The sequence below is a fragment of the Octopus bimaculoides genome, chromosome 8 (genome assembly GCF_046866305.1).
Source record: "Octopus bimaculoides isolate indiv1 chromosome 8, ASM4686630v1, whole genome shotgun sequence".
NCBI classification, from domain to species: Eukaryota; Metazoa; Mollusca; class Cephalopoda; order Octopoda; family Octopodidae; genus Octopus; species Octopus bimaculoides.
The window spans coordinates 58,949,282-58,968,682 of record NC_142935.1 but is presented as its reverse complement, the minus strand read 5'-3'; the positions used below and the strand labels follow the sequence as shown (position 1 = coordinate 58,968,682).

General features: G+C 33.3%; 1 protein-coding gene across 4 annotated transcripts in view; it reads left to right on the top strand.

The window, feature by feature from the left end:
* The first annotated feature begins 1,846 nt into the window (after positions 1-1,846).
* LOC149134418 (uncharacterized) overlaps positions 1,847-19,401 on the top strand; it is a 99,277-nt gene continuing 81,722 nt past the window's right edge. For 2 of the 4 annotated variants that reach the window (XM_089356541.1, XM_089356540.1), the window contains exons 1-2: positions 1,861-2,372; positions 4,127-4,201. In XM_089356541.1, the coding sequence (XP_089212667.1) occupies positions 2,323-2,372; positions 4,127-4,201 (125 nt within the window). In that variant the 5' untranslated portion in view covers positions 1,861-2,322. Of the gene's footprint in view, positions 2,373-4,126; positions 4,202-19,401 lie in introns of all 4 variants that reach the window. The other 2 variants (XM_089356539.1, XM_089356542.1) reach the window with 2 other exon arrangements.

The following is a 19,401-nucleotide window of genomic DNA, read 5'->3' as shown; positions in this document are numbered from 1 at the left end:
AACAAACGTGTACTGGATGCGTGTGTGTGTTGTAGGGAGTTAGTCGGCGACATATGGCCATTGGTCGTATTTCATAGTGTCAAAACCCCGGAAGCTGTCATATCAATGACCAGAATGAAAGCTCCTTCGGCTTTGTAGTGTCACCATATCTAGCGTATACTGAATACATTTTGATAATGACAATCACTAATGAACTTGTCTATTTCACACGTTTTGTCAGTAATACAATATCTCCGATATTGTAGTACAAAATACCTGTTCGTTCAAGGCAATGTGACCGAGATGACCACAAATTTAAATCATTGCTATAATTTAAAAATTCATTGAAATTGTGGTGTCCTTGGGAAATAAAAATCAGACACCAAAATACTTGAATTACATAAATTAATTTTTGGGCTTGCTGGACCCCAAATTGTTTGTATCAGGAATGGATCTACTTTAACTAAGCAATAAAATGCATAAACATTCAACGAAAGAACAACGTCAGTGTTATGGGTGTACTGTCATATATTTCAGAAAGAACAATTTTGCTAACATGTAATTAACAATGTCTGCTTTTTTGATACTTAAACGAAAATTTCAATTTTCACATAAATGCTTAGTATGCTGTTTAGTTCCAACATGACTCACAAAACGAAACACTACAATAGATGAAAGAAAAGCTTTAAGATAAGTGAGAAAATTAAAAGTGCTGCAAGAAAATGAAAATTGGACAAATATGTTTAGAACATTTTCTTTTAATGCAGGTACTTTTTTATGTTAAAATTTTCTTTTGGAAAACCTAGATTAAAGGATGGCCGTTCAAAATAAATGTTTTCAGCCGTGAGCTTCAATAGATTGCTTTTACATCGACTCAAGTTTTATCAGTATCCTCGAAAGAGATTCACAAATATGATATCTTAAAAAGTAGTGTTCAGTCGCTATCAGTATTTTTATTCTCTTTTTTTTTTTTTAATTGTTTACTGATAAACTAAAGTAAGGTACATAATGTTCTGCTGCATTTTTACTTTGGTCTCATATTGCAAAATCAAAATAAGAAGCGTAAAACTAAAGGGCGGCTATCTTGGGATAATTAGAAGTATGTTAACGCATAAAAGGGATGTTCAAACAATCAGCAATTGTTGAGATAAAATTTCTGCTTTTTGTTCGTTTGTTTTATACTGTTTGCATGAAAAAGAATCATGCTTTAATAATTTATGTTTCTAATTTATGAACACGTTCCTTTGTTTTATCATTACGCAGTAATTAAGCTAATCGCTACTGCTTTTAAACATTTGGAGCAATCGGTAAACAGAAAATATCGCAATCAATCAGTATTACCCAATATAGAGCGAAAGCAAGTTGTTTATTTGACTAGGAAGAAAGTGAGATTGGTCATCTACATTCTTGCTTTACAGAGATTAAACTGATCTAAGAAGTGAGATTATTGTGATGAGTATAAGTATTTTGACCGATAACGTAGTCTTTCTAAATGGAAATATTTTTCCTAATTTGGAGTTACACAATGTTATGATCAATGTGATACCCGATTGTCATCAGGAGTATTCTTTCTGGATATTTTCATCCAGGAATCGTTGCGGTTATGATAATTGCTAGAAGTAGTTAATAAAAACTTTGCTGCCAATAATTTAGAAACAATCGCGTACTACATATGTACCTGATGACTATGAGAGATCATAATAATGGAAATGTAATGTAAATATATGAGTTAAAATACTTTTCATCTATTGTAATGTGATCATCACGCTTCCTGTCATTTTATGATGTCATCATAATGTTGGAAATGTAGTGTAAATATATGACTTAAAACACTATTCATCTATTATGATGTGGTTCATGACTTCGCTAGTCATTCTATGACGTCACCTGCATTGCTCATCTGCCGATGAAATATTATGTATGCAGAATATTGGGGACGAAAGAAAAGCCAAGAAATGTGAGGTCCTTCTGAACTAGAGAAAATAAGTTTGATCTTCGATGTGGGTCCACGTTTATATATTTTAATGAGAAAATACAATGTTTAAATTCTATTAATTCTGAGTTCATTATATATCTATTGATGACAAGCCGCACACAATCTGGAGAGACCTGATGCTTGTAACATTGGTGTATTTTTTGTTGTTCCTAAGCTATTCGAACGATAGCTTGTCGTAGATGTCTCGGGTAAAGGCAGAATACTTCATATCTGTCGGCGGAAAAGTATAAATGGACTTTCGAATTTAAGTTCCCATTACGAGAATAAGTTTTTAATTGAGAAAATGTACTGATTTAATTATGCAGGGTGCATTGGCAATCGAGAAATATTTTGTGTTCTGATACTGCATGAAGAAAGGCAGTGCCATCACAGCTACACATCTTAACTGTAATATCAGGTAAATTACAAAAACTAAAGTTACTATTATAGTCATTAAATATCTTAACAGGGGATTTAATTTCGGGAACACAGCACACGCACAGTATTCGACACACTTCGTACATTATCCTTCGACTACTACTTATATGCTCTCACATACTCACACGCACACACTGACACATATGCATTAACTGTGGTTCCATCCCCTGGAAAATTTAAATAAATACTACATTGAAGAAAGAATATGTGATTAATAGTACAACCAAATATGGCGTTCTGGAAATAACGAATTTTATCTTAACCCCCACGTGCATATGTCAATATATGCAAATAAGGTTTGTCTTACATCTCCCATGTATTCCATAAAAACCAACGCCTCACGCACATAATTAGAAATTAATTTGGTTAGAAATATGATTTCAAATAGGTTTTGAAATCCTAATTTTATTACATTTAACAAGTCTCTATTTAAAATGATGAGTAAATATAGAATAGGTAAGTATGGCGTCGAACTCTAACCCAGCAAACAAAAAAATCAGGCTGGAAATATTTTCTGAACAGCATAGATGAGACGTAATTCTTTGCTTGAGGTACTAAAACAGATTCAATGAATTTGAGCTTTGCAGCCAACAACAGTAATATAGAAAGTAACGTTTCAATACTGACACTTCTTCCCTAATACACCGAATACGTATTAGGCGGATATAACTGCTTGCGTTTTCGAACTTCGATAAATTTAACAGTGACGGCTAATAAAAGTTGTAAACAACATGACTTTCATTGTTGAATTTTCATATATATTATGACAGCTCAGTTGCCTTCGGACACACTGCTGCTGTTTAGAGTCTTTTAAGAACGAATATATCAGTTTATTGTTAAGTTTTGTTACTTCGCTTTCCATTCTCAACATATTGTTTACAATATATAATAAAATCAGTATTTGTATTTAATGATCATTCGTTATCTATCTATATGTCTGTTTGTCAGTCTGTCTGTCTGACCAATTGCCCATCAGCTTATCTCCATCTCGTTGTACACTCACACACGCACACATGCACACATAGACTTATATACATACTCATGCTAACAAGCATATACCTGATTCCATCAAGACAGATAAATATACAATATCCACATAGATATGTAGACGGACTATATATATATATATATATATATATATATATATATATAATAACATTAATAAATTGGTCGATATTTCAAATATACGCCAGTAATACTCTGACACATAAGAATACAACATTAAGTATCAAAATATTCTCATAAAGAATGCTCAAATAACAAGAATACTTTAAAAAAATGATGCCGCATTATTGATCAAGACATTCATATAACCAGCACAAACTTATATAAAAAATATTTAAGTCGCGACAAACTCCTCACTCATAAAATACAACACAACGAAACAAAGAAAAACGATTGCTGGGGTTAGGCTAGCCAGGAATGGCAAATAAATATTAAATCACCTATAAATTCAAACCTACTATCTAAAAAAGTGACAGCTTTTAGGTAAGTTAGGTATTCCGATCTCTATGGAGTATATGCTTTAGACAACGTTTTCCTCTTTTCATGACAGTGGTGTGACTCTTCTTGAGAGAAGTCCTTACTTTTTCTGGTTATGTTGGTTTTTCATTGTCATTGATGATTATCTAACCTTGCTTTCTACTAAGTAAGAATGACCTTCCTACTCAAACCTATTTTTACGATTGGGAAAATGTCTTTATCAGCCTTCTCTCTGTTCTCTGATATTTCCAGGAAGAAAGGCTCAACCAGGAGTGTGCAATCCCCTTGCAAATCGTCATATCAGCCACCAAATCACAAGAGAGACGAGTGAGTACTGATTTGTAACTGCTAAGAATAAGTCGGTCTGTTTAGAGTTTACATAGAGATAACCTGTAACCTGTAGAAGATGGTGTGGCAAACTCATAAGAGGCGAGGACAGAACGTAGGTTCGTTTGCCCGAACAGGAGAAATTATTGATTTCTCATTGGTTAAAAATTACTGCCCATATACGAATTCTGAACTTCGTTGAAGAAGTCTTTCACGAAGTACAGTTCTAGAATTCGTGTATGAGCAGTTATAAAAACCCTGATTTTCGGGAAACTCTCCAGTGATCGTTGGACAGTGACACAAATCTACGACACTCACTCTCAAGTGATCGTTGGGGTGCCATTCAAATCCACGACACTCACCCTCTTGAGTATCGGCTAATATTTATGACATGTTCAATAATCACTTCCGACATTATTGAATTGTGAACTCTTCTAGTTAGAATGAAAGTGTAAATATTTTAAGTCGTAATTCTCTACGACAACATGACTTTATTTCTAATGGTTCTATAAATGTCAAATGTATATAATAAACTAATGTAGAAATTTAATTCCTTTTACTTCTCGTTTCATTCAACTTGTTGAATTTATTTCTGTATATTTATGAAACTGTATTTGTTTATGTAACAGTCTAAAGAATACGAATCTATATATTCAACATGCATGTACGTATTGAACGCACGTTCAGCGTCTTGGTATGTATACATCATAACATTTAAGCAGCCTAAACTAAGAGTTATGCTTAGTGATATATACTTATAATTAAGTTATAAATAACGAGATTATCATTATAGCTTTTAGATAAGAAGTAATAATATCTGTTATAACTTATGGTCGAACACATTTAAAATAAGATTTAGTATTCACACTCCCCGACCTGTACAACATATATATATATATATATATATATTAAGGAAACACTATATAAATGAACATTACTGTACAAAAGTTTAAATCTGTTAGTGAACAAGTGAGTCTCAACAACTACCCAACAATAAAGATCACAGTTCCCGTAGTAAAAGCCTTCGTACAGACCACACTCATATACACCGGCACAAACATTCATGTAAAAGTTACCTACATAGTGAAACCACAATCCTACAATTATGAAATTAAAATACAACCTCAAAAGTCTGAATACAGACGGGAAATCTCGTAGCTCAACAACACTAAGCATTTGTAGACCTTCTAAATGTTTTGAAACTCTACTGACATATATTCAACTGTTATCAAACTTTTTGAATACAAAGACACTTTGGTCTAAATATTTTAATAATTTATTTTCCCCACGCCTATTTCTTGCAGGCGAATTGAAATTGTAGCACAATTTACCATACAACAACGACAGAGTTAATGACATAGAAATTGTATTTTCCTCTGTGCATTCGAGTAAAAAAAAATGCATAGGCATCAGAGATTCCTTATAATATTCATAGATATATAGTTATGTGACTATGTTTGTTATAAATATAAACAAATGAAATTGCTAAGTAAAAGTTTGATAAATATTTTGCTCAGAGATCAGAAATGTGAGTGCTAACAAATCACTGACAGAAAACAGAAAATACCTCTCCTTCTCAGATAGCGTATATATGGACACATGTGCTCTGGGCAAGCTATTTCAAAAATACATACACTCATAAACACACACACACACACACACACACACACACACACACACATACACACACACACCCACACACACACACACACACACACACACACACACCTATGTACACATTTCCATAGATATGTTGTATTCATATACGCATATACGAACAATTTTTCTACAGTATGCACTGATAAGAATTCTCCCTACTCGAATGTTAAACAAATGCAGTAGATATTCGATTTCTTTTTCATACAACAACTTATACGTAGAAATAACATTTTTGAATAATTAGAATTAAAAACATACTTAATATTCTGAAGGTAAAGAAGGAAAGTATATCAACAAATACACAGACGATTAAAATCACGAAAAGATAAGTATTTAAAGAGACCCACTCATGTTTCATACGTAGAACCAAAAGCACAAGAACGCTAGCACCACCGATATACTACGTGTTTACATGTACGAATACGCCTGCTTGGTCTTAGATATATATGTACGCATGTATCTTTACATACATATATAATGTCATATATATAAACATACAGGTATGAATAAATAAATAAATACACGCACACACACACACACACACACACACACATACACACACAAACATATATATATATATATAAATATATATAAATATGTTCATATATATGTATGTATATATATATATATATATATATATATAAATATGTATATATATATATATATATATATATATATATATATATATATATATATATATATATATATATATATATATATATGAACATATATATGGGAGAATATACAAATAATAACAACAGACGAGGACAGGTGGTGTAAATAACAAAAGTATATATTAGTATGAACATATATATTTATACATGTATACATAGATGTACACACTGAAATTGCTGTAGAGATGTTTATGTATATGTATACTTAGGTATATACACACGCACACACACATCGCACACGCACTCACACACACAAACATGGACGCATGCACGCACACATATATTATTATACAGCTGTCGGAATGTTTCTTTATGAGCGATCCTGTATTCTTTAAACCATATTCTTGATACTTTAGAAATTCGTTTCTTTTTTCCATAATATAATTCAAAGTGTCCGCGTCAGAAAAAATAATTTTGTTTTTTTGTTTTACTTTTCATTCACCATAGCCTATATTGATATGCACGATATAGTTTCAAATTCTTTGTGAACTTAATGATTGAGTAATGTTATCCAAAATCTTCATTGATCCATCATAAATTTGTAGATTTCATTTCAAATATGATTAAGCTAATTTAACATTTAACTCTATGCTAAATCATGTTTTCCTTTCTTCCTTTCTTTCATTCCTCTGGTTCTATTTCTTTTCCTATACGTTCAATTTTTCCTCTGTTCGTTCTTCTTTTTTTTTAATTCTTCTTCTTCTTCTTCTTCTTCTTCTGCTTCTCATTATTATTATTATTATTATTATTATTATTATTATTATTATTATTATTATTTATTACCTTTGCACAGCTTCTAACGCTGGAGATGTACTACAGTGACAGTTGTTCACAACCAGTGAAATGAGTCCGTCCATACATTTGATTTTACCTCTCTTCAACACTAACACACTACACTTTCTCAGTCCGAGCTCCATTATGATATCAGCCCTGAAGGTATACACTTTATCAACAAGGGAACTTACCAGGGTTTCATCTTTACCATAAAGTCTGAGGTCATCTATGAATAACAAATGGCTGATATTTTGTTGACGGCTTTTGAATACATACCCAGCTTTTGCTTTCCTCAGAAACAGTGTCAGTAGTATCAAGCACTGTACAAAGATCAGTGGGGACAGGCAGACCCCTTGGAAGATGCCCCTCCTAATTTCTACTGTCCCTAAACTTCTTCCGTATTCTGTCACGTCCGTCCTCCAATTCACCATGTTTTTTCCAAGCAATCGCTCAACATTCGATGCAATCCCAAACAGGTTCATACACTCCATTATCCAAGAATGTGGGATCATATTGTATGTCTTACGATAGTCGACCCATGACATGGCTGAGTCACTTTTCCTCCTTCTGCAGTCTGTGAGTACAGTTTCATCTATCAGGAGTTTATCGTTCGAACCTCTGCACTCTTCTAAGTATGCATGCAACTCTTCTGCTCATGTGGCATTTATTTCTTTATAGAATCGCTTGTGATATACTCTGAATAACCTATTATGGTGATAACCCTTCATTATTTGGTCGTATCTTACCATCTTTGCTTTCTTTGCAACGAGGCGCTGTTTCAGCTCCTCCACTACTATTTTCAGTCCCTTTCTTTCAATATTATAGTTCCTTTTCAGCGCTCTGTGTTTTTGTTCGCTTTTAAGCTCCCTTTTCTCGTTTCGGTCTAACACAGAGATTTCCCTGGAAAGCATGTCTAACCCTGCCTGAATTCTCCTTTTCCACCAGGGATCTTTTCTTTTGTCACTCCCATTATGTTTTGTTGTTTTTTTTTTCCTTAACATCGACACCCACATTTTCTGCTACAACAATACTTGTTGCCTTGATCAAATATTTGTTTCTGTGATGGTCTTTGTTCTGATGTATTTCAGATTTTCATTAACATTTGTTTCTTGGTTCAATTTCCATCGATCAATCCTTTTAAGGTTGCAAATAATATCACTATCTTTCTCCTGTAGTCTTACCTTTTATTCTGTCGTAGATTTCCTTTCGTTTATCTGTCATGTCGCTATTAGTTTTATTGTCTTCTTTTAGATCTTCTATGTATTTCATCATGAAAACTACCACTACACCTTTCCTGTGCTATGAGATTACTCTTATTAGTAAGAACTGTATTTTCATTCTTATCTACACTGCTATAGGCCATGAAACGTTATTTGATAGCTTCGAGCTTTACTTCTGTGAACCAACATTTTTTTTTTCTTATTGCTCTAGCTTGATAACATAGTCTCTGTTCCGTGAGTTAAAAACAATTCCTTTTCTCTCCAGTGATCATACATACGTTGTTGGTAACCACTAATTTGAGCAGCATTTTCATCTGGCGGGTTGCTCAGGTAGTAACACTCTATGGCCACAGCATTAATTTGCTTCCTCCATCTACGCCGTGTGTGGTGGTACATTTCTGGATATCCATAGGGGGAAGCAGCCAGACCAGATGTAGCACTTTCACCATCATTGGCTTCAGTTTCATTACCACCGTTATTTACAGCATTTTGTTTTTTTTCCTTTTAACTCATATTATTATTATTATTATTATTATTATTATTATTGTTCAGTAGTTTTATTTTTATAACGTGCTTTCACTTCGCTACCGAGCGCAGCTCTGTACGCCTTGGGTATGTGCTGTGGTTTGCTGTGGTGCTCTTATGTTTACTGTATTGAAAGTGTTTTGCGTAGAATGTGTGCAGTACCCAGTAGTGCAATTTTCTGTATGTTATATATATTTGTAAGTCCTGGTGTTTTTGTTATGTATTTGTCTGAATATTTTTTTTATTATACCTAAGGCACCTACTATGATAGGAATTGTTTCTGTTTTTAGACTCCACATTCGAGTTATCTCTATTTCCAGGTCTTTGTATTTTGAAAGTTTTTCCATTTTTTTAGAGAACCGTTGTCATCTGCTGGTATAGATACATCAATTAGAAAGCATTTGTTTCTTCATGATCTTTGACAATTATATCTGGTTTATTAGCCTTAATTTCTCTATCTGTGTGTATTGGCATATTCCAATGCTTTCTCGTTTTCTGCGATTTTTCTGGCGTGTGTTTATACCATCTTTTTTCTGTTGTTATTCCATAGTGTTGGCATAGCTTCCAGTGTACATAGGTCCCAGCTCTGTCGTGTCTGTGAATATATTCCTTCTTAGCTAGGACTGGGCAGCCAGAGATAATATGATTTCTTGTTTCTTGTCCATCTCCACATATTCTACAGTTACTTGTTATATTTCTTTTCATTATGTGTTTTTGGTAATTTCTGGTGGGGAGACTCTGGTCTTGTGCAGCAATTAAAAATCCTTCAGTCTCTGCTTTGAGTCCTGAGCTTCTCAGCCATTGCTGGGATTTTTCTCTGTCTATTTCTTTCGCATTTAGTTTAGCCCAGTATTTACCATGTAGGGGCTTTTCTTGCCATCGTTTTATCATGGTCCGTTGCTGTTCTAGTTTTAGTTTGGATTTCATTTGTTTTATAGCTTTTGTTGTTTCTTCTTCTTCTTCTTCGTATTTGTTAGGTAGATTGATTTCTTGTTTGTATTTGTCAGCTTCCTTAAATACTGAAAACAGTTTTTTGTTTTGCTCGTGTTTTGTGGCTATTTGTATTAGTTTCCCTTGCTTCTGGAGTAGGTATTTTTGGAGTCCTATGGTGGTTATTTTATAATAGTTTTCTAGCTATATAAGACCCCTCCCACCTTCTGTGCGTTGTATATATAGTCTTTCTATGTCAGATTTTGGGTGGTGCATCCTATATTCTGTCATTATTTTTCTTGTTTACCTGTCTATTTTACATAGTTCGTTTAGTGTCCAGTTAAGGATGTTGTAGCTGTAGCTTATAACTGGGACAGCTAAAGGGTTGATACCCATTATCTTGTTTTTAGTATTGAGCTCTGTTTTTAGTATTGATCTAACTCGTCTATAGTACTCTTTCTTTATGTTTTCTTTCATTTGTGTATCTATCTAGTTCATTGACTCCTAAATACTTATACGGTTGGCTTTCGTCTAGTTCTCTTATTTCATTGGCTTTATCTAGTGTTATATTGCTACTTTTAACTAATTTTCCTCTTTTCAAGGTTGCTTTGGCACATTTTTCTAATCCGAATTTCATATCTATTTACTTAGTAAAGCCGTGTACTGTCTGTAGTAGTGTTTCTAGCTCTTTGTCGTTTTTAGCATATAATTTTAGGTCATCCATATATAGAAGGTGGCTGACTGTTTTTCCGTAGCATTTGTAACCGCATCCATTTCTATTTAGCAATTCTGTTAAAGGTGTGAGTGCCAGGCAGAACAGGAGTGGAGAGAGCGTGTCTCCCTGGAATATTTCTCTTCTAATGGGGATGGCTTTCGTTTTCACAAGTCCCTCTTTTGTTTGGGGCTGTAGCACTGTCTGCCATTTGTTCATTGAGTGGCTTATGTATTTTATAATAATTGGTACCACCTTGTTTTTGGCTAGTGTTTCCAGAATCCACGTGTGGGGAACACTGTCGAAAGCCTTTTGGTAGTCCACCCAGGCCATGCTGAGGCCTTTCTTCTTTCTGCGGTTGTCTTCAGTTATGGCTTTATTGATCAATAATTGATCTTTACAGCCGTATGAGCCCTTGCAGCATCCCTTATGCTCTTTTGGAAACAGGTTGTTATTTTCCAGGTGTTTACTCAATCTCTGCGATATTATTGCAGTAAAGGCTTTGTAGATCGTAGGGAGACAGGTTATAGGTCTATAGTTTTGTGGTTTCTCCGTTTCCGTGGATTTGGGGATTAAGATGGTTTTCCCTTTTGTGAGCCATTCAGTCATCGTCTCTGGATCTCTAGTATGTTGTTAAAGTTTTCTGCCAGCTTTTTATGCATTCCTGGCAGGTGTTTTAACCAGAAATTGGGGATCTTGTCGTGTCCAGGTGCCTTCCAGTTGCTTAGTCTTTGCAGTGTCTGGATGACCTCTTCAGTTGTTATAGGGGCCCAGAGTTGCTCAGGTGCTAAGTTCGTAGTTTTAATGGTCCTTTTCTGGGGTTGTTGCTTCACCGACCATATTTGTTTCCAGAATTTCTCTTGTTCTTCTGCTGTTGGTGCTGTAGTAATGTCTATTTTATTTTTACCCAGTTCTTGGTAGAGTTTTTTGGGGTTGGATTTGAATTGTTTGTTTTGTCCAAAGAAACGTTGGCGTTTCTCATACCGGCGGATCCTTTGTGCTTTGGCAAGGATGTCTTGCTTTAGTTTTTCTTTTGCCTCAGGTAAGTCTTTTTCTGTAATGCTGTATTTGTACAGTATTTTTGTTTTCTTCTTGTTACTTAGTAGTGTTGATTGTTTACTAATTTCGTTGAGAATCGATAAATCTTTTCTCTTTTTTTAAATTTTGTTCTGGATGTTATTTATCCACAAGGTCTGTTTGGGTGGTAGAACTCCTGTTCGGATGGGTTTGAGTGAGTATCCTGCTTCTTTTGTGGCTGCAGTGGCTGCCGCATATATTATGTCATTTAGCTCAGTGATATTGCCTGTTGTTTCTGTGGTTGTTAGTTCCGTGACGGCCAGGTTTATCCTATTTATTATTGATCTTGTTTTATTGTCTATTTTGATTTTTGGGAGATATAATTTGTGGTCCATTCTAAGATCTGTGGTTTTCAGTTCTTTGGTTATTTTCATTTTCATAGTATCGTAATTATTAGGTTTCCCTTCGTTATTTCTAGGCTTTATATTTGTTTTGCCTTCCTTTTCATTCATATGTTTGTCTGTGATGTTCTGGTTTGGTGCTTTTTGTACACTATTATACATCTCTACGGTCTGGGTTTGTTGTTTTTTGTTTACTTCGTTTTTGCCGGAAATGTTACGTTTGTCCTCGTGTTTTGCTATCTCAGTGTTTTTATTATTATTTGGCATTGCTGTGTGACTACTATCTAGATTTTCCTGATGTATTTTTCCTTTCATTTGTTCTATTTCTATTTCTGATATTTTGTTTGCTTTTAGAATATATCTTCTTATGTTAGCTACTTTGTTGGGGTTCATTGTTTTATCGAGGTCTATATTTACGTTATTTTTCTTCCATAATTTATATGTATGTGTTGTTGTGTTTTCCTTTTTGGGGTAGAGCACTGCTGTGAAATAGGCGTATAGTATCGAAATGTATTCCTCACGTGTCCATTTATGCCGTTTTGGTTTTGTTTGCGGGACATGAGGAACAACGTCCGGTCCTTTATTTTGACGGTCATCGTTTTCGTAGGGTACCGGTTCGTTTATTTCTGTTGTCAGATTGTTTTGCACGTTCAGATCTTCGTATTTTTTTCGCAACAAGCTTACAGTACGCAGTTCTCGGTTGTTATTCTTGGGTGTAATAATACCGGTGTTATTTAATCTGTTTGTAATTTTTTTGTACATGGTGTTTTGGGGTTCGAAGATGGTTTGATTTTGATGTAACACGTGTGTTTACGCTCGCTGTGCGGGTAGTGGAGTTATCAAGTTAAAATACATCATTATATTTGGAAAGATAGAAATAAATTTCAATGAGTATTACTTACTCGGATATAATCCAACCCTTTGTCAGCTATTTTTTGGCTCAATGCGATGTCTTTATTTCCGATGTTTTTGGATAAGTTTCGGAGCAGTGATTTAGCGTTCTCACATGTTAAACTTCCCCGGTGTTATTCTGTTAAACTTCCTTATTATTATTATTATTATTATTATTATTATTATTATTATTATTATTATTATTATTATCATTATCATTATCATCATCATCATCATCATCATCATCATCATCATCATCATCATCATTACTATTATTCTACTACCACCACCACCACCAATACTACTACTACTACCACCACCACCACCACCAATACTACTACTACTACCACCACCACCACCACCACTACTACTACTACTACTACTACTACTACTACTACTACTACTACTACTACTACTACTACTTATTTTAATATTTATAATCCTCTCTTCCACCTAATTCTTTCCACTATTTTCTTTTTCTTCTGCTACAAGTTATACCAGCATATTGCCTCCTGCCGTAATTTCTTCGCTTCATTCTTCTTCGCTTTATTCATCTATTTCTCCTTCCTCCATATTCTTTTTCGTTTCCTAACACAATATTTCCCAAAGCACACAATTTATGTACTCAATTACGGAGAAATAAGCATTTATCATTACTACCTACATACGACATGATTTTGAGCTTAACTTAATCCAACTTTGCAACGTTATGAACATATTTTTCACAAATCTCTTCTAACACGATACGGTGCTGCACATTTGCTCTTGATTGAAAAGATTGATAACATAATTGATTTTCTTATATTATGCCGAATTACAGTTCAGTAGAATCAACGTAAAATGCTTTAGCTCCGACTGTCTTGGTTATTGCTAATAACCGTTCAATGAGAGACTGTTCCACACCATTTTTCTCTTCTTCTATTGTTCCTGCTATTGTCCATGTTCTACAGTTTCACAAGAGAGATGTTTCAATTCAATCTTCAAAAAAAAAAAAATAGTGTTTTAATTATATCACTGACAGAATATCTGCAATTAAAATAATGCTTCGTTGTTTCCCGCTCCTGCTAATTGATGTCTTTTGTGAAAACTCTGCCAATTAAAACAGGTTTAATCACAAGTATATTACAATACGAAAAGGAGCCATGTTGCTCCTCATGCAGTCGGTGTTTTTGTCTAAAAGCTTTTCATTCATATGTCAAGTCACAATTATTTAGGCACCATTTAGGATAATACTATGTAATTAGCGGTATATAGGGTTGTCAGGTTCTGGTATCCCAGAAACCAAATTCTTTTTTTAAATGTTTCAGTTGTATTTCCCAAACGCCTCAGATGTGTTTAAACTACTAACATGTTATCATTAACCATTTAAATTTCATATACAAAGGCAATTCAAGGAATATTGCAACAGTAAATATTTTAGTTGCCGTCTTTTGGCAGGGTAAAGGGTAAAAACTCCCTTCGGTTACGAATGACGATGGGATTGCACTAAAAAAGTTTCCCTCCGAAGCACAAGTCCCTGGCAAAGTTATTTATGGAAGACCAGCAGTCGCCCATGCATACCAGCCTCCCCACTGAGCGCCATCGATGTTATCCAGGGGATAGTCAATATAAATCCATTTGAGCCAGTGACGTCGCAACTCATATCTACAGCTGAGAACACAGCAAAAAGCCCGATCGGGGAATCAAACACACTGTTTCAATGTTGTAAGTCTGACGCTCTCACCAGTTATCCATGCGAATTATTTTTACAGATATATACGCATTATGTGTATCATAACATTGCAAAGTATAAATATATTATTAAAGTTATCCTTTAGATTACCAAGCGATTCGCTATAAAACACGTCATATGTCGTTTCAGTTCATCACTGTTTTCAGAGCGTTGGCCATTACTATTAAATACCATTCATTAAGTATGATTCCACAAAAACTTTAAATATTTTATGCTATGACCTGCCACATCAGGACATGTCATAAAAATTACAAGTTTGCATTTTTTAGGGAAACTATAAAAGTGACGGCTTACTGTTAATAATAGTATGTGTTATTTCCGATTTCTGATTACCGACTGAGAAATTAGATTTTATTTTTGTTTCTAGTATTGCCGGTGGATGTGAAGTTTAGATAGCCGTCTTCGCTTATCTGGTAGAGTGTCGTTTGATTTATTTTGGTATACTCCTACTGTAGCAACCATTTTCGTAGTTATTATGGAATTCAGTATTACTAAAAGAAAACTACTGCAGAGAAACGCCCGTAACATATATGGTAGAATTTCATCTAGTTTTGTGGAAACTTTCTCATTTAACGCTCAGTTTAAGCCATTTAATAACTATTTGATATGTATTTGTATTTCATTTAGCTTTAGTCTTTGCGAATTAATAACTTTTTAACGTAAAGTTTTAGTCGATTCTCTACCTGTGGTTGTGGCTACCATTTTGCAGTTCACAAGTGATTTTAGATTCAGGTTCGAGCATTCATTCACTTGCAAATTATTTTTCAATATTTTCGAACGTTATTAATAAAATATGTGTACTCTTACCTCTAATCTTATAAGTTCAGCTGTGGCTAATATCGTTCCCTTCTTCTTCCAGATATTATGCTCCCTAAATTATGTCTGTTTTCCTAATACATGAACTCAGAATTATCTTGAAAATCATTCAAAGAGCATGTTGCATGCAGCATGCGTATAAAATTCAGTGAAAGCTAACAATCAATATAGAAACTGAGACTTTGAAATAATTCACTAACGAAGCAATGAAATTTTAAACTCTTGAGCAAGTCAACGAGGATTCAGTTCAGTTATTTCCTTATTGGATCGTCAAAATAGTTTTAAAGGAAAAGAGCAAGTAATCTATACATGATCAGAGCGGATGCACTTCCGTTGTACATACTTCAGATAAATCAAAAATCCCCAGTTCTGAAGTTTTTATTGTAAAACAAAAGAATGTTTAGTCAAATGTCTTCATGCATATTTCCCGATTGTTTTCAAAAACATATATGCAAATGTTAGCGCAATCTGTAATTTCATCTATAATGCTTTTTACGATAGTTGGGAGAAAGCATAGAATGTTTACAACCTTAGGAATCAGCTGCAAATTTTTCATTGCAACGGGGTGGGGAAACTTATGTAGTTTTAGTGGTATTCACTACAACACGGAAATCCATTCATCCAAGACCACCTGTGTGGACTAATGAGAAATAAGTTAACTAATCATTCCTAAATCAACAGGGTCTCATTTCAATCGTAATAATGATATATTTTTATGCATGCTATATCGATTTTCTATTCAATTAATTCACTGGGTGTTCATGATGACCCACAGCTAATATTTTAGTATCTAGGTATAACATTTGTAGATACATACGTTTAGGGTCGATATTTTGCCGCTAGTTGACAGATCATTCATCTCTAGATTTTATATATTTTTATGAAGTTGGACAGTAGAGATATAGTTGTTGTTCAATATTGTATCTTATGTGCTTATTTTCTCGTTTATGTAAATCTCCGAAGGTTTACAATGATACGGGTATTTTGTGTTTTGTACTGATAATCTGCCAAATAATCTGCACATTTGTTACGCGCAGCCCACAATACTTTCTATCTGAATGTGCTTAAACAGCACAGACTGACACACATATACATACACACATACATAAATACATGTGTGTATATATATATATATATATATATATATATATATATATATATATATATATATACACACACACACACACACACACACACATATATATATATATATATATATATATATATATATATATATATATATATATATATATATATATATATTATATACTATAATTACTTACATTTAAAAAAACGGCTTATTATTGAACACTGTTATATATAACGTCCTCCCTGATGAGAATGTTACTTTATTCCACACTATTACTCCTCTCCGATCAATTTTAATGAATCCGTCGAAACGTACGTTGGCGATATAAATGATTGAAATAAAATCTTGTGCGTTTGTCTCCGTTTCTATTTTTCTTGTGTTTTCACGTTAAGTGTTTTTATGTTAAGTCAAATACCAGCATTGAAAGTGTGTTATTGTTTCGGAAACTTTAGGGTAGAAGAAAAGACTTTACCGTCCATTTCGTATTCAGTACGTGGTGAGGCACTTAGCTGACCCCTTATTATAATTGTGCATATAATTACAGAATATTTTGTATAAATATATACATACATAAATAGATAGATAGCTACTATATGTATACATACTGACACAGGAAACACTGAATTGATAAAAAAAACTAATTATATATCAAAGTAGGGAAAACTAAAACTCCATATGTAAACTTGTATCTCATAGATGCACATGCAGAATACAGCGACTTGCGTCAATTCTATCTTTAGCATAAAGCTAATCACACAGAAAAATGCCAATTATTTCACTCATTCACAGTGATTTGTAGAAGCAATGAAGGTCAAGCCTTATCGAGCACAACTTTTATATATTAGCAACATTGTGTTAATATCTGCAAATTTATTTATCTATTCATTCATTTTTTTCAATTTTGAAAGAGTAAATAATATTTTGCAGATTTTGTTGCATTTATAGAACGGTGAGCGGTTGAATAGTGTCAAATTTGTTGTTTCGTCATAACTTTTGTAGTGACTTATTTTTCTGAGATCAAAATTTATCTACGGCACAATGTTCAAAATCTTTACAATCACAGCTATCCCACTCTTCCCTTATCAAGTACTACGTAAACTTAACCGTTTAAAGATAATCGTCTGATAATCGGCGGCACCTCTTAGAAATATTCGCAGCTGCTTAAAGAATAACTCAATGTATCATTCGAAATTTGAATTATTATTTCTTCAGGTACTACGTCAATATATACGAACTGTCATAAAGAACACAACTGTCTCAACATCTTACTGTCATTATAGATTCTGCTGTTGCCGATATTTCAACTGTATTTGAAATTACATAAAGCGAGCCAAATTTCAAAAGTAGTTTAGCTATAACGGCTTTATAGTATACTTTAATAAACATTTAAACTACCCAGTGTTCAAATTCTGAGTATATTATATCTACCATACATACATTTGTATTAAGGAAGAATTTCAGAGACATACAATTTCTGAAAATTATATGTATGTATGCACGGATGAATATAGAAATACCATAATGCATTGTAAAATTTGTTTTATCGTGTTCCTAGAGTGTCAATACTTTCGTCCTTATTCAGATAATTTATATCAACGTTTAATTTCAAACATCTGAACAATCCCGTTAGTATTTGAAGAATAAAATACAGTGAGGATTTCACTATTACATTTTACCAGATATCTCATGTTTATATTAGTATCTCATTTCAAAGAATACCCTTGATAAATTGCAACATTTTCCTTTGCAAATTGACTTGTTTAGCAGAGAAGAAAGCTTGGCACTTTAAGCATCATAGTTAATAGCTATTCCACAGCAAATTGCTGTGAAAATTACCGCAGACACATCTTATCATGTGAGAGTTAAGGCGAATGTTAAATTCACTTGCTAGTTTCTTGGTGTTTGGCAGAGAGCAAGGGTACAGTTATGCATGAATTTATATATATATATATATATATATATATATATATATATATATATATATATATATATATATATATATATATATATATATATTCATATCACAGCGTATATTTGTGTGTGCGCGCGCATATGTATACAACTTCCTTAAGCTTAAATATGTATATCGACATAGACACACACATATATAGATATGCACAAACACCTATCTACCGATCTCTATCTCGCCCTCTCTCTCTAAATGTATATATAAACGCACACATATACAAAGATGTATGTGTGTATATATGTGTGTATGTATGCATGTATGTGTAACGAAGTCAGTTCTTTTTTCTCCTTTCGTGTCTCAATTCTATTATTGTTATCTATGTTTTGAGCAATAACAGAACGAGTGATTGAATACAATACGGTTGGTGATTGGCGATTTATAAGGCATTATAGATGTAAATTGTGAAATTAGAGATATTGAGATATTGTGTGGCAAGGTACTGTATTTTGAACCATTAGGAATCTGTATTTTCAGAATCTCTAAACATAATGCCTCCGGCAGTATGTTCGTATGGTGGTGATACACATTGTAGGAGGAAGAATTGTGTAATGTGTACATAATCTGCTTTTTGTTCCTTCTCCTACTTTCTATCTATCTATATATATATATATATATAACAAATATAGATATGTTGGAGTTAGGAAATCAATATTCGAAGCATTCAAAAGGATATTTATTTTTTATATTACATACTTTTTGCCTTAAGTTATAAAAATGTAGAAAAAAATTATATTATATATATATAAAAATCATATGTAAAAATATAATAATAAATATAAGTTTACATATA